Here is a 19,665-nt window from a genome sequence, read left to right on the forward strand (position 1 = left end):
TGTCTTGGTGAGTGACTTTATATTCGTCTCAGATTGCTGTGGCAATGTCTGGAGCGAATGTGGGTTAAGCCAAGTCTCGGAGAGGGAGAATGTCGGGTACGAGGGTGGCAATGAGGCCCCATATTTCGGTGGAATGCTTGCACAGTGAGGGTGTGTTAAGAAGGGCGCATGTGAGTTGATGATTTTGTTCAGGTGGTGTCTGTGTGGTGTTCGGGGTGTGGCTGGTCAGTGGGCTGGTGTGTGTGTGATGTGGCAGTAGCTCTTTCGCCATCTGTTGGGACTCCTCACTTTCACTGCCAATACAGTTTGGCTTGTGTGCCCCATGGCCGAGTACAGGGGCCTGCTTCTTTTATCTCTTTCCATTTCTCGTCATTGATGACGCCTCCACATGGATGACTATCCAAATCACTTTTCTTGATTTCAGCTTCACCCTGCAGTATCTGTTCTATAGCTGGCTTGTCATTTCCCCATGTGGAAATTATTTCACAGAATGCCTTGCACTAGCACCCTACCCAATCCCCATTTCCAATTCTCCATTACACATTACTTTGTTTCTGCTAGAAACATTGGCCTACTCTTCAGCTATTGTATGTGTCCAGTGGCGTTCAAATCTAGCCCAACAGGGACACTGAGAATGAAGAAACCACGTATTCTCTGACAAAGCCCAAATCCACATGTTATTGACTAAAACATTGACTTTGGCTTTCCACTTTGTAACTCCTATACATCGCAACCCATACATACCATAATACCTATTAAACCTCCGTTTGGCACTCTTGACACATGCTACCATTACTGGCTGCCGACAATTCAAAAATCTGGCACTAGGCTTCAAAACTGTCCAGTGCTTCAGATAAAATTGTTAGGCGAAACAATTTTCCTCTTTATAGAATGAAAATGTTGGGTTCCTTAGCAAGAGAGTAAAATGCAGTGTGACCCAGATTTACTTTGCTTTAGTGGTAAAAATAATCCGAATCTGTTGTTAAATTATTCAGTCGATGAAGTGCTGTTTATTGATGCAGGCAAATTAAGTATATAGACCAAATCTCATTTCTAGCTTGAGACCCACTGGTGAATCTGTTGCTATTATGCTTTAAAGTCAACTTATTTTTTTCCCCTCGTGTTACTTTGGTTTTGGCTTCTCAGTCAATCTCTCCATCTTACTAACATTCATGCCAAGGTTAATACAGGTACCCGATCAGCTACTTATCTGCAGGCTGGAGGCTGTAGTTATGCAGACCTCCCACATCTCCCCAAGACCATACCTCCAACATCCTTAAATGTAGCCTACGTCCTGCAAATCAACATCTTTCTGCCACAATGTGCTGTGAGCAGATTCTCATCCTCCAAATTGCTTGGTTCTCTGGTAGGAAAGAATTCGCTTCATCCAACCTTAGAATCTAACTGCATAATGCGGTAGCTCACCTTCTCCAACTTTAATTTGATAACAGATGTCTTCATCCTACTTTGTTATCCCAACACGCTGACACTGACACCTTCCTAACCACCCTTTCAGACACTGATAAATGTACAATATGTAAGATATTTTGTAACAGTGTCTGAACTTAGCCATCTGCAACACTTTGGTCCCAGTGATGGTAAAGCTGAATTTCTGCCCTCTTTCCATACCCATGACAGTCCATTAGTTACACATCCGGGCCTAACTAAGAGCTGTCCCTGGGTCAACCTAATTTGGAGCCAGGGATTACATTACCAAGACAGTTTTCCCTGCACAGTGGAAACCAAATGTCCATTCCTGTTGTGTAATTTCTGTTTGGGAGGCACCAGTGAATGGAGATCATTTCCCTACCTAGCGGATGCAAGATCGGGGACGACACATATGGGACCTGGCTCTTCTGGGGGCAGCAACCCCAGCGCTCTTGGCCTCCATGTGGGCTGATGCAAGGTCCACGCGTTTGGGCACTGCCCTCGTGCAGTGACAGGAGCAGGCACACTGCCATGGCGGTGCCACTCAGAGAGGGAGAGGCAATTTTGCATCTTGCTGTTGGTTTGTGGCCTAATATGCCCAGGGAAGCAGTAGTGACACTGGCGTGCAGGGGGTCTTCTTGGCTTTCTCCCTTGCCGGAGCAATGCCCCACTAGGATAATGGACCAGCAATTACCCTATGGAACCAGTCCTTACACAAGTTTCTCCTGGCGAGATTTGCAATTTAGTCTTATGCTTATTCCTGGACCAATTTGGATATGTCTGGTGGTCATTTCATTATGAACAAGAGCTTTGCATAGGTCTTGTATGTTTCTTTTTTAATGGAATATTTATTTTTCATTCCTACATGTAGAGGTATGGTACGATTCTTAATACTACGCAGTTCTGTAAAATATATTTTGTTACACTGTTAGCTTTGAAATGACTGCTGACAGTTTTAATGCGTCATTAAATTAAGTACTGTTTTTTTCCGATTATTACATGCCCCTTACTTTGTGTAGGGATTTTATAATCTAGAAATTATTTTTCAGTAATTTAAGTAGTAATAGGCTTCTCTCTGTCATTCAGCTACATGATTAGGTATCCTTATTATTTGGTTATGTACATAGAATGAACCTCCTTGATCTGGACGGGCAAGCCTTCATTTCAAATTGAAAGTCCAACCATCCATTAAAGGAAAATAAGTTTTGCTTTTTCCTCTACTGCTATAAGTTCATGTGTTTTGAGAAAGCTTTATTCATCCGATCAGTCTGTTATTGCTCTTCCATATAGGTTTTGAGCCGCTGCAGTACTCGCCCACCAATTCCGATGGCCAGCTGCATCAAATGCAGCAGAGTAGGTCAAGGAGGGTTGGAAAGGATGCTTCACCCCCATATTCCGAATTTGATACGCGTTATCTACAGCATTGAGCAGTGGAATTTGGTACTGTGCCCCATTGTGAAGCCAGATTGGTAGTTCGATAGTGGTCTCATTAAAACATTGGTTAATTTCAGACCTGCCAAGGGCATGGCATTTTTATCAATGCCCATGTCCGCATTCAAAGCGTTCTAGGATACAACTTATGCCTTTTTATGCAATGAATATAATTTTTTATATAGTGCACACTCACCAATTGCATGACCTCTTAGGATTGTGGTTCACTTCTCTTCTGCAGTTGTGAGTTTTCTCACAGGGCAGTGCTTCATTGGCGAAAGCCCATGAATGTCCTGAAAATGTGGTGTGAAGTAAGTGTCAGTGTTTTCCTCTAGATTTCAACAGACTACAGCCTGCCACTGAAAACCAGGTGAAGTTTGCTTCATGCTTAGGCTGTCTCTGCTGCATGTATCGCTGTGGGGCGTGCAGGTCTTCTGACTCCCACGTCAGCTATGGATGAGGGGTATGGACAAGGCAGTGGCCAAGAGACTTATTAATTAGTCTTTCCATAAGATGACGGAGAGAGAGAAACTGACTGAAGGATTGGTGAATCGGTCCAGTGGCTAGCTTGAAGATTTACTGAAGGAGATTTCTATCTTTCAAAGTTTCAGGGGTTTTGAGGTTAGAGGTAGCTCTATGTGGTGGAGTTCTCGTGATGAGAATTATATTAGAATTGTCAAGAGTAGATGTAGATCATGTAGATGCCATCCTATCTCAAACGTCTGGGATCTTTTTTGGGAGAAATTCCCAAGTTCACTATGTATTTATTTCAGATTTGTCCACATTATACTTGCCCATAATTGAGGTAAGCAATTTCATAGTTTTTGGATATGAATTTTAGCCGATTTTATCCAGTCATTGATGAAAGTGGGGTTCATATTTAGTATGGTGGGTTTGTATTTAACCCCCTGTTAACACTCAAGGCTTTGACTCGGTCGATGGTTGAGGGGGGCATTTTTCCATTTTAAGACCTTTTGCAATTAACGGGGGGGAAAAGTAAGCGTTGTCTTCCTACGTGTAAGGAAAGTGTGAATGTCCTTTGGTAGTTTTTATTTTCAAGTCTATTTTTTTCAACACCAGCACCAAGGTAACTCTGGTGATCAGGATAGAGGTGTTGTAATGATCAATTAAGGTCTAAGCATTTCCATCTTATCCCAGAGTAGTTATGAGTAGAAATAAATACGCTCAGGGTCTTGGCAGAGTTTTCATACTTCTGACCGATGTATACATAGGTTTGGTTTGAGAGATGATTAAGATAAAATGATAGAGAATGGGATCTTTGGGGCATACTAGTGTGTTCTTGAGAAGGTTAGTCACTACCACAGTGATTTATCATATCTGGTGGGTGGTCACAATTAAGTGGGATTTAAATATCTAAATAGAAGTTTGGAAGCATTTGAAGGCGTATGTCATCAAGGGAATTTCTATAATGCATTGTATATGATCTCGGTTTGTTATAGCCACTCCACTCTTTCTTTTGGACCCTTGGGGCACCACATATCTATGAGGGTTGTGTTGAGTGGAAGAGCCAACTTTTAGTTCTTTATGAAGAACATATCAGGATAATATTGTAACTTTAATGGGCTCGCAAAGTGCATAGCTGCTACAAAATGGAGCGTCCTAGCTCTATGATCTTTTCTGCAGAGAAACGAACACATGTAAAGGGACGTTGATTACAAAAGTCAGGTTTTGAGAGGCTTTCTGAAAATTACTTTTGTTGGGCATTTTCGAAGTTGAATTGGAAAGCTGTTCCAGAGTTTGGGGACTAAATACAAATAAATTTTCCATATTTGTTAAGCACAAACATATCTCCCATTAAGGTTTCAGGTTGCTGGTGGCTGTCGAGGAGATTAAGTAAGCAAATGCCCAGAGTCACATGATGCAGAGCTGCCGCCAACCCTGGGGATCGAATCGTGAGCACTGCACCCTGAAGTCGGCTGCACTGGCCACTCGCCCCACCTCTCCCTCTGAAGCAACGCCCCATTCCTGGCTTTCTTGATTCTGTGGACTATGACCGGTAGAGAGTCTGAAGAACAGAAAAGTCTTGCTGTTGTAAGGCATAATCAGGCCATAGATGGTTTGGTCCAATATTTGAGAAGGCTCTGTAAGCAAAACACAAGGCATTGAATTCGATCAGTTTGCCAACAGGCAACCAGTGCAAGTTTCTAAGGTGAGCCGTAACAGAGACACGTTTTGAAAGTAAATGGGCAGTGGAATTTTGAATTGTCTTTAAGAAATGTTTGGGATAGGCCAAGATAGAGTACATTACTTTCATCCAGGCAAGAGGTGACCAAAGCCTGAACTATAGTTTTCAGTGCCAATGAGGGAGGAAACAGGCATTCAGAATCCCAAAGCAATTGGCAGATATGGTCCTGACCTGAATGCCAAAACTCAGATTTTGGTCAGGCCAAACACCAATATTTTCCAACTTCGGGACCAGATACGGAAAAGTACACGAGTTAGGCCACCAAGTGGAGGACCAGACATTCGAGTGGTTCTCCGCTATCATAAACTTTGTGGTTTTTCCACAGTTGAGCTTGAGGCAATTAAGACCCATCCACTTAGTTATCTTGGAGAGACGAGTTTCAGCTGCGACAAGCGATGGCGAGAATTTTGGCTGAGTGAGATAAAAAGTTGCATGTCATTCAAGTGAGTAAAGTGAAACAGTACCGTTCACTTATCTGCTAGTGGGTGGATGTACACATTAAAAAGAATAGGGCTCAGGAAGTATCCCTGAGGAACCCCCCGAGGGAGTGGGAACTTCATTGGGTGGAAAAAGTCTTCATTGCATGAAGGCATGCTTTTTGTAAAAAAGGAAGCAAACCAACCTGCACTGCTGAAGATTCCACACTTAGTCTCTTTAGATAGTATGTTATGAGAGGCTGTGTCGAAGGCCACACTCTGATCCAATAGAATTACTGCAGTGGAGCCCCCTTGGTCTAGAGTTTGCCTTACGTTTTCAATAACTGAGAACGTTGCCTATTAGTGTTTTTCTACAATCTTGGTTTACTTAGAAGCAACAAGATGGAGCAGTAATTTTCCTGGATAGGTTTTTTCAAAGGGGAAATTATGGCAGTGTGCTTCCAAGAAGGGGGTACTCCGACAGAGGTGGTAGGATTGGTAGCACACCCAAGATAAGGTTGATGCTTGAAAACCCCTTGTTGATAAAGTGAGGGGGAGCAGGGTCAACAGGGGAACCATACTTGATAGAATTACACAAATGATGATCATCCTGCTGAAGTAGATGGAAGTATGAGTGCCCTAAGGGGTGGTCTGGCATATACCTGCAGCTATTATTCATTTGTTTGTCTTGAGAGTTTTCGGGTTAGGTTTGGCCAAAATTAACCTCCCCATGTAAGGTGTTGTGTTTTTCATCTCAACCTGGCGATTTTCTGAATTATTACACCCTGTGTAACAAGGTAGCCACTTAATAGAACAAAGAACTCCTCGTGGACCTGTATTTTTTTCAAGAATTAATCTAGGCATGGGTTAATCGCTTCTATTGGTTCATATATGTAGTTGAATACACAGATGCATAGTCTTTACTTTAATAAAAAAATCTTCCTTTTATTTTGTAGGTTGATCATAGATTATACTTTTAACATGATCATTGAGCATTAGTCTTCATATTTTTCCTTACAACTAATACAAATCATTTCACTTTGACAGACATATATATTTTTTAGAAGATTATATTTTTTTTAACAATTTATATGTAAAAAACAGAACAGCTACAACCTACTCGGCATGATACAAACAATTCAGACATACTAACCACTCTTACTTCTACATTGACGTGTTATTTTTTTGAATGTCTGATAAATACTCAGGCGTGTAGTTAGGTATTCATCCCCATACTTGGAGTTGTTAGAAAGGAAATGGAAGGGTTGGAACCTTGACGTTTTTCAAAGGTGCATGTCTTCCTCTTGATTTAGACAGTCTATTTTTCCTCAGCGTATCCGGTAGCGTGTACAGCGACTTCTCCGGGCGTACAAAATAACACGTCAATGTGCAGGATCCTGCAAACTAGAGCCATACAAATTGAATGGACGTCTCTTTTTCATATTAGAATCTAATCTCACATCTGTGTATCACGAACATTGTAAATAAAGCCCGCTGATTTCTGGCTTTGGAGTGTCCACCTCTGAATGCCAAATAGTACCCCTACTCTGTTAGTTGTTGACACTGTATCCTTATTGGGCGTGATCCTGATGAAGGTGGACCCTGTTTGTCCAAATCCACCGAAACGCACGTAGACCACGTGCGCCCGGAACTGTCTAGATTGTTACCATCCATAAACCAAACATTGGAGATGTCGCCAAATTCCGATGCTCCCTGTACCCTCTAAGTACATGTGTTATGTATGAGTGTGTAGAAGTAAAAGTGGTTAGTATGTCTGTGAATTGTTTGTATCATGCCGAGTAGGTTGTAGCTGTTCTGTTTTTTACATATAAATTGTTTAAAAAAATATAATCTTCTAAAAAATATATATGTCTGTCAAAGTGAAATGATTTGTATTAGTTGTAAGGAAAAATATGAAGACTAATGCTCAATGATCATGTTAAAAGTATAATCTATGATCAACCTACAAAATAAAAGGAAGATTTTTTTTATTAAAGTAAAGACTATGCATTTGTGTATTCAACTACATATATGAACCAATAGAAGCGATTAACCCATGCCTAGATTGATTCTTGAAAAAAATAATACAGGTCCACGAGGAGTTCTTTGTTCTATTCAGTATTGTGCTTTCCCCTCTGACTCCTGGACCCTACATGCCCATAGAGGGGGTCCCTTTATTTGTAAAGATAACAAGGTAGCCACTGCATATCCACTCTGTTTCATAGACATGACGTTTCACAGTTTGTGAGCCATTGCAATTTACAGTCTGTTAAGCCTTCCAAATGCACCCAGAATCATTGTCTTCTGGTCCACGCATCCGTTGTGTTAACATAATTTATGTCGATAGTACTTTTTACATGGGGTGTCATACTCCCAGGTGTGTATCTGCTATTGCAGTGTGTAATATCTGGGCCTCCAGCTCCACTATAACTCTCACCCTGTCCCACTCTCTGCCACGTGTAGCGGCAAAGGGCTATCTGTGCACCACAGTCTTAAATGCCTTCCAGAAGCACACTGGAGAGGATACTGAATCAGTGTTGTGGGTAACAAATTCTGTTATGCGGCAACCTAGGCGGTCCGCCATCGACTCGCGTCTGAGGCACCAGGGACTCCAGAACTATACGCCCTTCTGACCCAACTGGGGGCTATGTATCAGTAACTCTACTGGAGCGTGATCCAAGACATCCCTGGGAAGGATACAGATGCCCTTCACTGAGGGCTTCCTATGGAATGGGATAGAAAAGTAGTCGATTCTTGAGCTGCAATGATGTACAGCAGAGACATGTGTAAAGTGTCAGTCATGGGGAGGCCATGTGCGCCATACATTGTTCAGCCCCATTGATGTCGCCCATTGATATAGAGCTGGTGTTCTGGAAGAGATTGAGGTTTGAAGGGATGTGTACAGATTTAGCAACAGTGGCCTTAGTCACAACCTAGGATCAGTGTATCTCCTGAGGTTAGCAAGTAAGCCTCCGTCAAGGCCTGCAAAGTGGGAATTACCAGTGAAGGGTGTACTTGGACTCTGCATAGCACCCAGGGGATCCAATGAACCATATATAATTAGGAAACACCCTTGTCTGTCTGTATGGGTTTTTATGATCACCAGTGAGAGCGATTCATATGAGGATTGCTAAACCTCTGGATCCCCTTAGTAAAACATGCGTTACACACCCTAATATACCTGTATCTACCCAAGACGTTTGAATCTGTATCCAAAGTCACAGTTTGTGGGTCTCCAGCAACAACATGACCTTTATAACGAATTTCTTAATATACAGCAGCACTGCTTCCCCCTTAATTCTATCAAGGAGCCCATTGACGTGCCTGGCCATTATTCAACTCTGTGTGAACCCATCTGTGTTTGTGTGATATTGTATTAAAGAATTTTGATTCCACTTCCCACGGCAAGCATCTGTCATCTAGACTTTAACAACCCTCTTAACAAGACCCAACTAGCGCCAGTAAACTACAAACCAGAACAAGTAACTGGGAAGGAGCTCTCCCCTCAAGAAAAGCGAGGGGAGAGAGTCAATGTAGAGCATCCCCACCGCGCCTCCAAACAAGATCATAATCCTTAGGTGTACCATGTATCTGGATGTGTAAATAGCCCTTTCACAACCAACCGCAACCCTGGGCCTCTCCACCAGATCTGAAAATGTTCATAAAGCGGCAGGTTCTGCATGTTTTCAGGTAGTGGTGCGGGGTGGGGGGGGGGGGGGTGCAGGAGGGTGTTTCTCTCCAGAATCATACAGAGTTCAGGAAGTCTGCAGGTCATCATGGCTCCACCCGCAGAATCTGTCTTGGAGCCAGATCCCCGTCCGGGCTACCCCAAACTCTACTTTGGTTTTGTGTTGTTGCGACTTTGGCTTGCCATCCATGAAAGGATGACTATTGAGCCAGGCCTCTTCAAAGTGCACTGTTAGGCCTCCCATGCAGCCTCAGGGGGCTTGAAGAAGGAGGCTTTAGATTGCCAAATAATTTTTAGTTTCGCCAGTAATAGGAGTCGATTGTCTAGGTTCATAGCATGGAGTACCTGCTTGAGTCATTCAAATGTTTGGAAAATCTGTAATCTCCCAGTGTCCTGTATGAGCTTGCCACTCTACTGGGCCTCTAGATTGGTGCCTCGAGCCTTATGTTAAGGATTCTGGCTAAGATTAGCTGGGAAGGGCTACCAGGCTTTGGTCTTGCCCGATGGTAAAATATCGGGCAACAGATTATCTGTAGTGATCATTGATTGAAGCCATTGGAGCAGAGATCGCTCAGTGAGAGAGACTTCTGCCCCCTCCGGAAACTCCAGAAGACGAACCTTATTGGTGTGTTTTATTATTGGCATCCTGTGCCCTATATAACAGAATCTTATTCGAAGATAAAAGTCTCTGAACCTCACCTTAAAGTCTCTCACTGAGTCCTCTAATTTTCCATTCCGCCTATGGCGGAGGAGCGTCTCCTCCCCTGCTTAGTGCCTCAAATGGCAGGAAAAGGAAAAATAAAACTATGAGTTCGAGGCATGTGGGCTGCTGAATTCATATCCGTGCATAGATCGCCGCCTAGTGTTGGGTCCGGATGTTTGCACGTTGTTGTCCTGGAAGAGTCTTCGAAGTATCCTGGGATAGGTGACTCCTCCCCTGGACTACAGTGCACATGGGCATCCTCTCCATCCTCAGATTGTTTTTTTCCGCCATTGGGTTCGGATGTGCTATCTTGACTCAAGTTAGGAAAATCGTTTTTCAGGCCAAAAGGCCTTTAGTTCGCGTCGGTACTGTTCTCGATCGGTATCGATAGTATCTTTGTTAGTTTACTAACTTCCAGAAACCAACTTTCGCATCTTACCCGACCGTCGATTCGACATACGATGGAATCGAGGACACCATTCAAGAGGTGTCCGGTATGCAATGCGAAATATCCCCACGTCGACGTCCATCCGGTGTGCAACAAATGCCTTTCACCGGATCACGACGAATCTACATGCATGGCCTGTGCCAGGTTTCGATCCAAGAAGACTCTACGGAATCGAAGAGCGGCGAGACTCGAGGCGCAGCAAGCGGCACCGGCCCCGGCCGACATCTTCCACGCCGAAACAGAAGATGTCGAAGAAGTGGAGAACCTACCCTCCAGTCCCGCTTCCGAACAAACCTCCGGATCGGAAGACGTCCACGAAACACTCTTTCGCAGAGATGAAGACGACACCGAGGTAGGAGACTACAATGAGGCCTTAGGGGCCAAAGAGAGTAGCTCCGGTGACGAGCAAGGCCTACCCATTCAGACTGAAGAAAGCCCAGTACAACAGTCTATGGCTCCGGTCGAGGGATCGCCTTCGGGCCTTACCCAAGACCTATCCCGCAGTTCTTCGGCCCCGCCCTTGGGCCCGGCCTCGGACATTCGGCGGCAGCCATTAACGCCTAAAACGGCTGGTTTCCCTTCGTCGAAACCGAAAGCTGTATTGGTTCAATTGAAACCGAAACCGAAAGTGACGCTGGTCGGATCGAGGCCCTCCACACCTTCGACGCCAGCAAAACACATCGGCACCGAGCGCACCAAACGAGACTTGGGTGCCGAACTCGAAGCGGCCGACGTCGGAGTCGACATAAGGAAGAAGGCCTTCGGTCCCACCAAACCTGCTCGGCTCCCGGCACCGACGCAATCGACTCCGACTCCAAAGGTCAAACAGCCTGCGGCGTTTCACACCGCTTCCACGGCAACACCAAAGCCACACTCATCGAAGAAGTCGATAGCCATTCCCGCCCCTCGACTCGATGACCCGCCGGCGCCGAAAAAAGCCACGACCGCCTCGACAGAACCGGTCGGTGCAAACGAACCGAGGGCGCTCCAGACGAGACCCATTGCTGCGCAAAGCACCAAAGATAAAATGGTCCTCCAGGACACGTCGGGCTCCGAGCCAATTAAAGCTCCAGCAGCCTCTTCGGCACCAGCCAACATTAGTTTTGGCCTGCCACCATCCACGGCCCCGAAAATGTTCCAAATCAGGACAAGGGTCACCCACACCACGGTCACGCCTGCCGAACGCTCTGCGGACACATCTCCATCACATCTAATCGATGCCGACACCGGTAGGTTGATTATCCACAAAAGGAAAATAACTTCGGAGCCAGCTTTGGACTCCTTCCGGATTCCACTTAAAAGAAAGCTGCCTGTGGCTTCAGAACCAGTTCTTTACGAACCTTTCCACTCACCCTACCAGGATCCACAATCCTTCTCTCCCACACACTCCGACACGGATGCGTTGGAGGACTACATGGGTGACCAAGTCCCCTACCCCGGAGACATGGACCCGGACGGCCAACAGGACCCTGATCAAACCTGGGATGACCCTGTGGACCCAGGTGCACCTATGGATGCACAAGACCCGCAACTCTATGGAGCAAAAACGTCTCCCACAGAGGACACTGCAGCGTTCAACGCTCTAATTGAACGTGCTGCAGCCAATCATGGGGTGCAACTTCACTCGGACACAGTCGAGGACGACTTTCTTATGGATACTTTCGCATCCTCAGAAAGGAATATAAAGACTCTGCCCATGTTAAAAGGGGTCCTCAAACCAGCAAAGGACATCTTCAAGGAACCCACCAGGGCAAGAGTGATAAACCCCAGGATCGACAAGAAATACAGATCAGCGCCTGGGGACCCTACTTACATCAGAGGCCAATTACCTCTGGATTCCATTGTCGTTGCGAATGCTCGCAAGAGGGCACACTCACAAACAACAGGTGACGCTCCTCCCCCGGACAAAGAGTCCAAGGTGTTAGCGACCTCTGGCAAACGGGTTGCCGCCCAGGCAGCCAACATATGGCGTATTGCCAATACTCAAGCGCTCCTCGCTCGCTACGATAGAGCGCACTACGACACATTAGAGCAACTACTCCAACATCTCCCTGACCAATACAGAGAGGATGCAGAGATCCTCATCAGGGAGGGACAGCTCCTCACAAACGCATCCATCAAGTGCGCGCTGGATGCCGCAGACACAGCTGCCAGGGCCATCAACACTAGTGTCATGCTGCGACGACATGCCTGGTTACGAATCTCCGGATTCAAACCTGAAGTGCAAAACAACATACTCAACCAGCCTGTCAACCCCGACTATTTATTCGGACCAGAGGTTGACACCACCCTAGAGAAAATAAAAAAGGACACGGACACTGCAAAGTCCATGGGGGCCCTCCAGACTCAGTCCTTTCGGAGCGGCTCCTTTCGTCGCCCCGGAAATAGAGGAGCAGGTAGAGGACAGGGGTCACAACAAACATACAACAAGGGCAATACACAAACCACCTACGATAAAAACACCCGGGGTGGATATCGTGGCTTCAGTACAAAGGGCAGAGGACGCGGCTACGGCAACACCAGGTCCTCCCCCAAGAACAAGCAGTGAGGCCCTCTCCCTTCCTCCCGACCACATAACACCTGTCGGGGGAAGGCTACAAAGGTTCCTGTCCACGTGGAACTCCATCACCACGGACAGGTGGGTCAAAGATATTGTCAAATACGGTTACTGTCTAAAACTAACCTCCACCCCACCCACAATACCTCCAAAAAACCGTCCTATGTCCTCAGAGCACTTAACGCTCTTACAGCAGGAGGTGCAAAGTATGCTTCTAAAAGGCGCAATAGAGGTCGTACCCGTCCACGAGCAAGGTACGGGAGTGTACTCCCTGTACTTTTTAATTCCGAAAAAGGACGGGTCACTCAGACCTATATTAGACCTGAGACCCCTAAACAGATACATTCTTTCCGAGCATTTTCACATGCTCACTCTACAGCAAGTCCTCCCGCTGCTCAAGCAGGGAGACTTTCTGGCCACACTGGACCTCAAGGATGCGTATTTCCACATACCCATTCACCCCTCACACAAAAAATACCTCAGGTTCACTGTTCAAGGGCAGCACTACCAATTCAAAGTCCTTCCCTTCGGCGTGACAACGGCACCAAGGGTGTTTACAAAGTGCCTAGCTACTGTGGCGGCACATCTACGGAGGCAGCACGTACACGTCTACCCTTACCTGGACGACTGGCTCGTTCAAGCGAAGTCAGCCCAGCAATGTGCCAACCACATGTCCCGCACCATTCACCTCCTTCACAGTCTGGGGTTCTCACTAAATTACCCAAAATCCCATCTACAGCCCGCACACGTACAACAGTACCTAGGTGCGACTATAGACACTCTGGCGGCCACAGCTCAGCCAAATTTGGTGAGAATCAACAGCATACAAATGCTGATTTCAAAGTTCAAGCCACAACACTCCCTTCCCGCGCGAGTGTTCATGCAGTTGATAGGCATGATGGCCTCCTGCATCTTCATAGTCCCCCACGCGAGACTACATATGCGCCCGCTTCAGGAGTGCTTAGCACGTCAGTGGAATCAGGCTCAAGGACAGTTGAAAGACCTAGTGTTGGTGAGCGGTCGGGCATACAACTCTCTGCATTGGTGGAATCCACAAAACCTTTGCAAAGGCCGACCGTTCCAAGAGCCTGTCCCACAGATAATACTGACGGCGGACGCGTCTCTCCAGGGATGGGGAGCTCATGTACTCCATTACACAGTGCAGGGACTATGGACACAACAACAAAAGAAGATGCACATCAACCTTCTAGATCTGATGGCAATCTTCCTCGCTATGAAAGCGTTCAAAGTACACTTGTGCAACAAAGTCGTGTTGATCCGGACGGACAACATGACTGCCATGTACTACATACAGAAGCAGGGAGGAACACACTCTCCACAGTTGTCTCATCTGGCTCAGAGCATGTGGAAGTGGGCCATTCAATGGAACATGTTCCTCATGGCAGAACACCTCCCCGGCAAGGACAACCAGATGGCGGATCTGCTCAGCAGACACAGCCACCAGATGCACGAGTGGGAGTTACACCCATCAGTACTCCAACCGTACTTCCAGCAGTGGGGTCATCCAGAGATAGACCTATTCGCGACAAGCGAAAACGCAAAATGCCAAAGCTTTGCCGCCAGGTTCCCACATCCGCAGTCGCAGGGCAATGCGATATGGATGAACTGGTCCGGCAAATTTGCGTACGCTTTTCCCCCAGCACCACTGATTCCGCTGGTGGCACGCAAACTGCGTCAACACTCACTGACGCTCGTCCTGGTTGCTCCAACGTGGGCACGCCAGCCGTGGTACACCACCTTTCTCGAACTTTCAGTGGTACCGCATCAAAGGCTGCGGATCAGACCCGAGCATTTGACGCAGAACCATGGAGAGATTCAGCATCCAGATCCGCAACAGCTGAACCTGGCAATCTGGCTCCTGAAGTCCTAGAGTTTGGCTACCTAAACCTGCCACCTGACTGTATGGACATCATTAAGGAGGCCAGAAGACCCACTACCAGAGCTTGCTATGCAGCCAAATGGAAGAGGTTCGTCATTTATTGCAATAATAATGACATTAACCCGCTAGACGCATCCATCCAAAACATTATTTGTTACCTATTACACCTATACCGATGCAATCTGGCGTACACCTCTATACGTGTCCATTTGACCGCGATATCAGCCTATCTACAAACCAGGCAGCACCTCTCTCTATTCAGAGTGCCTGCCATCAAAGCATTCTTGGAAGGACTCAAACGAGTCATTCCACCTAGCCACCCACCAGCCCCAATGTGGAACCTCAACTTGGTCCTCACACGCCTGATGGGTCCACCCTTTGAACCTCTACACTCATGCGAGATTCAATTCCTTACCTGGAAAGTAGCTTTCCTAGTAGCGATCACTTCTTTGAGAAGAGTTAGTGAACTCCAGGCACTAACCGTTCAAGAGCCATTTATACAGGTTCACGCCAACAGGGTCGTACTACGTACCAACCCCAAATTCATGCCAAAGGTGGTATCGCAGTTCCACATGAATCAAACCATTGAACTGCCCGTTTTCTTCCAAAACCCACAGACTGTCGCAGAAAGGGCTCTCCATACACTAGATGTCAAAAGGGCCCTCATGTATTATATCGACAGGACCAAACCCTTTAGGAAAACACAACAACTTTTCGTTGCCTTTGCCCCACACCACAAAGGTAACGCTATCTCCAAAGCAGGAATAGCCAGATGGATCGTTAAATGTATTCAAATTTGCTATCAAAAGGCTAAACGCACTTTAACGGTTCCCCCACGGGCCCACTCAACACATAAGTTAGGGGCCTCAATGGCTTTCCTAGGAAACATTCCTTTGCATGACATATGTAGAGCAGCCACCTGGTCCACTACACATACATTTACCAAACACTATTGTGTAGATGTGCAATCAAAACAGCAGGCAGCTGTAGGACAGGCTGTTCTCAAAACTCTTTTTCATACCGCTGCAGCTGGCACTGGTAGCCGCCGCTAATACGAGGGCAATGCTATATATTCTATGCACAGATATGAATTCAGCAGCCCACATGCCTCGAACTGAATATGCTACTTACCAGTATGCATCTGTTCTTGGCATGTAGGGCTGCTGACATTCATATCGCCCTCCCTCCTCCCCGGCGCCTGTAGCAGCTGCAGCTCTCAGAATTACTGTAAGCATGGTCATCACTTTCTATATCTACTCCATCACTGCCACAATGGCGAAAAACAATCTGAGGATGGAGAGGATGCCCATGCGCACTGTAGTCCAGGGGAGGAGTCACCTATCCCAGGATACTTCGAAGACTCTTCCAGGACAACAACGTGCAAACATCCGGACCCAACACTAGGCGGCGATCTATGCACAGATATGAATGTCAGCAGCCCTACATGCCAAGAACAGATGCATACTGGTAAGTAGCATATTCATTATTTTATTATTGTTGGAGTTTTCCTTTCCCGACAGTCTTTGTGGACAGGGCCAGGGGGATGACTGTCACTGGAGGGAAAGTGGTATGCACTGGTATCAGTGCACTTGTGGGTTTGGCCGGCCAGCCAAACAGACATGTGTGCTGAAGTGGTCTCCAACCCGAGCTGCGTTGCTCGGTTTGGGACCGCACTACGCATACAAATGATGGACAGAATGCTGAATGAATCAAACATTCAACCCCAGTCGAAAGATCCAGGTTAAATCCATTGTTCTTTTGCACACCATGCCACCCCAGTTTAGACCCAGCCATAAGCAGATCAGTCTTGACCATGCTCCTCATGGGAACAGTCCAGCCAGAACTGTCAGGCCAGGTCCTCCCTGGACCAGAAACCAGCATTCTGAGACCGGTTTCGGAGTTTCACCCCTCATCAGCCAGGCTAGCTTGAATCCAATGGCACAGTGAGCAAGGGATCCATGTCTGGGCATGCCCATCCCACTTAAAGCAAAAAGTGCTACGCAAACTAATGATTGACGGAATGCTGAAAGACAACTGGCACAGGCTCTCAGTATCCCTGAAAGCGCAAATTCAGGGCGCTCCGGCCAATTCTGACACTGCTCTCGTGAATGTGAGCAGCGTCCTGATTGGCCACAGGGCGGGCCTGGGAGCCTGTGCCTGCAGTGGACTGGAGAAGAGCGTGAAGCGGCTGGGTGCAGGTACGTTATTTTTTTTAAAAAAAATTTTGTCTTATCTTCGAATCTCCTGACACTGTCAACAGGGCGCTGTGGCAGGTCGAACATGCAACATCCATTTGTCTCTTGCTCCACCCCATGCCGGTAATAGGGAGTTGGCCTCTCCCACCTGCTCTCCTTGTTGGCCGAACCAGGGCTGATACACACAGTCATTGCATCCATGGCTGCGGTGTTCGGCATCAGCCAGCCCAGTGCCTCTGGGCTGGTGAGTGCATCCCCCAGTTTCAACCGACTGCACCTTCCACAGGGGATACCGCCTAGTCTCTGGTGAGTGTTCCTACCAAGGGCGCAGAATGCCCTGGAGTCAGATTATCAGGGAGTCAGCCGAACCCTCTCTGCCACCAGGACCTGTCTGGCGCCCAAGCCTCTACGGCGCTGTCTGTTCTGAAAGCTCAGTCTCTCCAAGCGGTCCTCATTAACCTCAGCCAGGGCTGCACCTCCAGGCAGCCATGCGTACCTCACTGCTGCTGGTCAGTATCTCTGGTAATCCGCTTCTCCTTAAGGCCGCAGATAGCTCTAACCGGCACCCATATGTCTCTGTGTTTTTTATGGCCTGGTGGGCATGGACAGTACACATAAGTAATGCAGGATTAATGAGGATTGTGGTTGCATGGACTTCTAAGCCTAATAATGGTGTCAGGTTGCCCCAAACCCCCCCCCCCTCCACCCCATCCCCCCCACCTCGAAACAAAGTTTAACATAAATCGCTTCCATTCTTCCAAGTTCTGTGAATTGTATGTACTGTTTTTGCCAAATTATTAGGATTTATAACTAGATACTTTTTGGTTAAAAAAAAAAAAAACTACACAGAAGTTGGCGATGAAATGTAAATATGAATTGATTAGAGTTACTTATTATACTGCTTGATCATATGCAGATATTTGTATAAGAGTTGTCTATTAAAAAAAAAATGGTGATGAAAGTTGTACACAATAACAGATGTGCTGTCCTTTTTTGCATCTCAGGTGTAACCACGAATATGTCTAATGAATCGACAACTGACATCCCTGCCCAAGCAAATGGCTCTCCAGTGTCGTTCTCACCACCAGCACCACCAGGAAAGCTCCATCTGCCAGGGAACCATAGACACAGTGATCGCTCGCACTCACCCATGAGGGGGCTCCGCGTTCCCAGCCCGATACCTACCCGGCGGAACAGGACATTCTCCGCGTGAGTGAAGGCCCTGATTTTAACTTGTAGAAATATGGGCAGACTAGGTAGTGGACCGCATTAGTATTTCTTTCAGGTCATTCATACCAAGCTTCAGGAAATTGGCTGGGCTATTTAGACTTTTGTGAGCAGAGGTGGGACTGTCTTTTTATTTCTGGACTAGAACTAACCCGATTGACGTGTGTTTTGTGTCTCTGCATTTTTTCTGGAATAAGGCACTGAGAAAAAATAAACAAATAGACCACACTTCCTGTCAAAATGGAGAGACTAATACCTCTCACTAGTTATTTTTGGTAGTCCTATATGACAAGAAAAAGACCTGAGCAGTACAAGCTGGACTGAAATGTGAACTGGCCAGGAAGTTTCTTTATAAATAGTTGAATCATTGCTATTTCCTGAAACTCAATATTTGAAAATAATGGATTAACGCCCAACACTGGGCCTGTTATATAAATATCTGTGGCAGACTGTTGGGAAGAGATGCGTGATGACTTGCTGGTTTCTTTTAATCGCTGTTAAGATGCTAGGTATTCTATTGCGATCACCGCTCCGGACCAGGGATTCTCCCACAATTCACATGCACTAAAATCTTAGGTCCCATGAGAAAATGTTTTTTTTGTAATTGTGTGTGATATGTTTGTCCTCTGTTATTGCACATAAACAATTGTTTTTTTGTAAATATATCACTTGGATAACATTGCACCAACGAATCATTTTCCATAGATAACTGAAAATCCCGTGAATTATGGATTTCAGTCAATAGTAGGAAGAATTTTTTTTTTTGTTGCCATCTGATGACCTGTTCACTATGGCAATGCACTTAAGTCATCGAAGCTCAAATGTGCACTGCCCAGCCACCTAATTTCTTACTGTGATCTGCATATTCCTTATGAAAGGTAAACAAAATAAGAGCATTACTGTTGCAAAAAGTGCCACATTTTTATCTGGACATTGCAGAAAGCTGATGGAAATGTACTTCAGTTTCCTGTTGTTAAAAAGCACCTTAGGCTTGCCAGCTGAACCAAATGTAACATGCAGCATTGAGAGGTGTACCGGGTAAGATATTTGTATTCGAATACTACAGTGATGGGTGGCTAATGTTACCAAACCTCTTAATGATAAATTCGGTCTATATATATAGTTACCCATTCTATATGTAAACGCTCTGTCTTGCGCGTTCTGAGTCTCTGTTTTCTAACATCTTCCTTACACAACACCTACAGAGTAAAGTGATAATGCAACAGCTTGTGTACTAAAAATAGATCACAAACCTGTCTGGCCTAAAGTGTAACTTTATTAGGACAGGCTTGAACCATCATTTACAAAAATGCATTCAATAAACCGTCCTCACTAATGCATAAATACTCCTAAACATTCCCCACCCCCAATGTTGGAAAACGAGGCAGCATCTGTGAGTCCTGCACAAATAACATGACTACATTTGTCCTTCACTGGGAACCAAACACCCAATTGTAGCGCCTGAC

General features: G+C 46.1%; 1 protein-coding gene across 2 annotated transcripts in view; it reads left to right on the forward strand.

Moving 5' to 3' along the window:
* The window catches only part of CARHSP1 (calcium regulated heat stable protein 1), a 158,738-nt gene that overhangs the window by 84,677 nt on the left and 54,396 nt on the right, over positions 1-19,665 (forward strand). For both annotated transcript variants that reach the window (XM_085628271.1, XM_085628272.1), the window contains exon 2: positions 17,977-18,181. In XM_085628271.1, coding sequence (XP_085484397.1) covers positions 17,991-18,181 — 191 coding nt within the window. In that variant the 5' untranslated portion in view covers positions 17,977-17,990. The remainder of the gene's footprint in view (positions 1-17,976; positions 18,182-19,665) is intronic.

Source organism: Triturus cristatus, chromosome 10, assembly GCF_964204655.1.
Source record: "Triturus cristatus chromosome 10, aTriCri1.1, whole genome shotgun sequence".
NCBI lineage: Eukaryota > Metazoa > Chordata > Amphibia > Caudata > Salamandridae > Triturus > Triturus cristatus.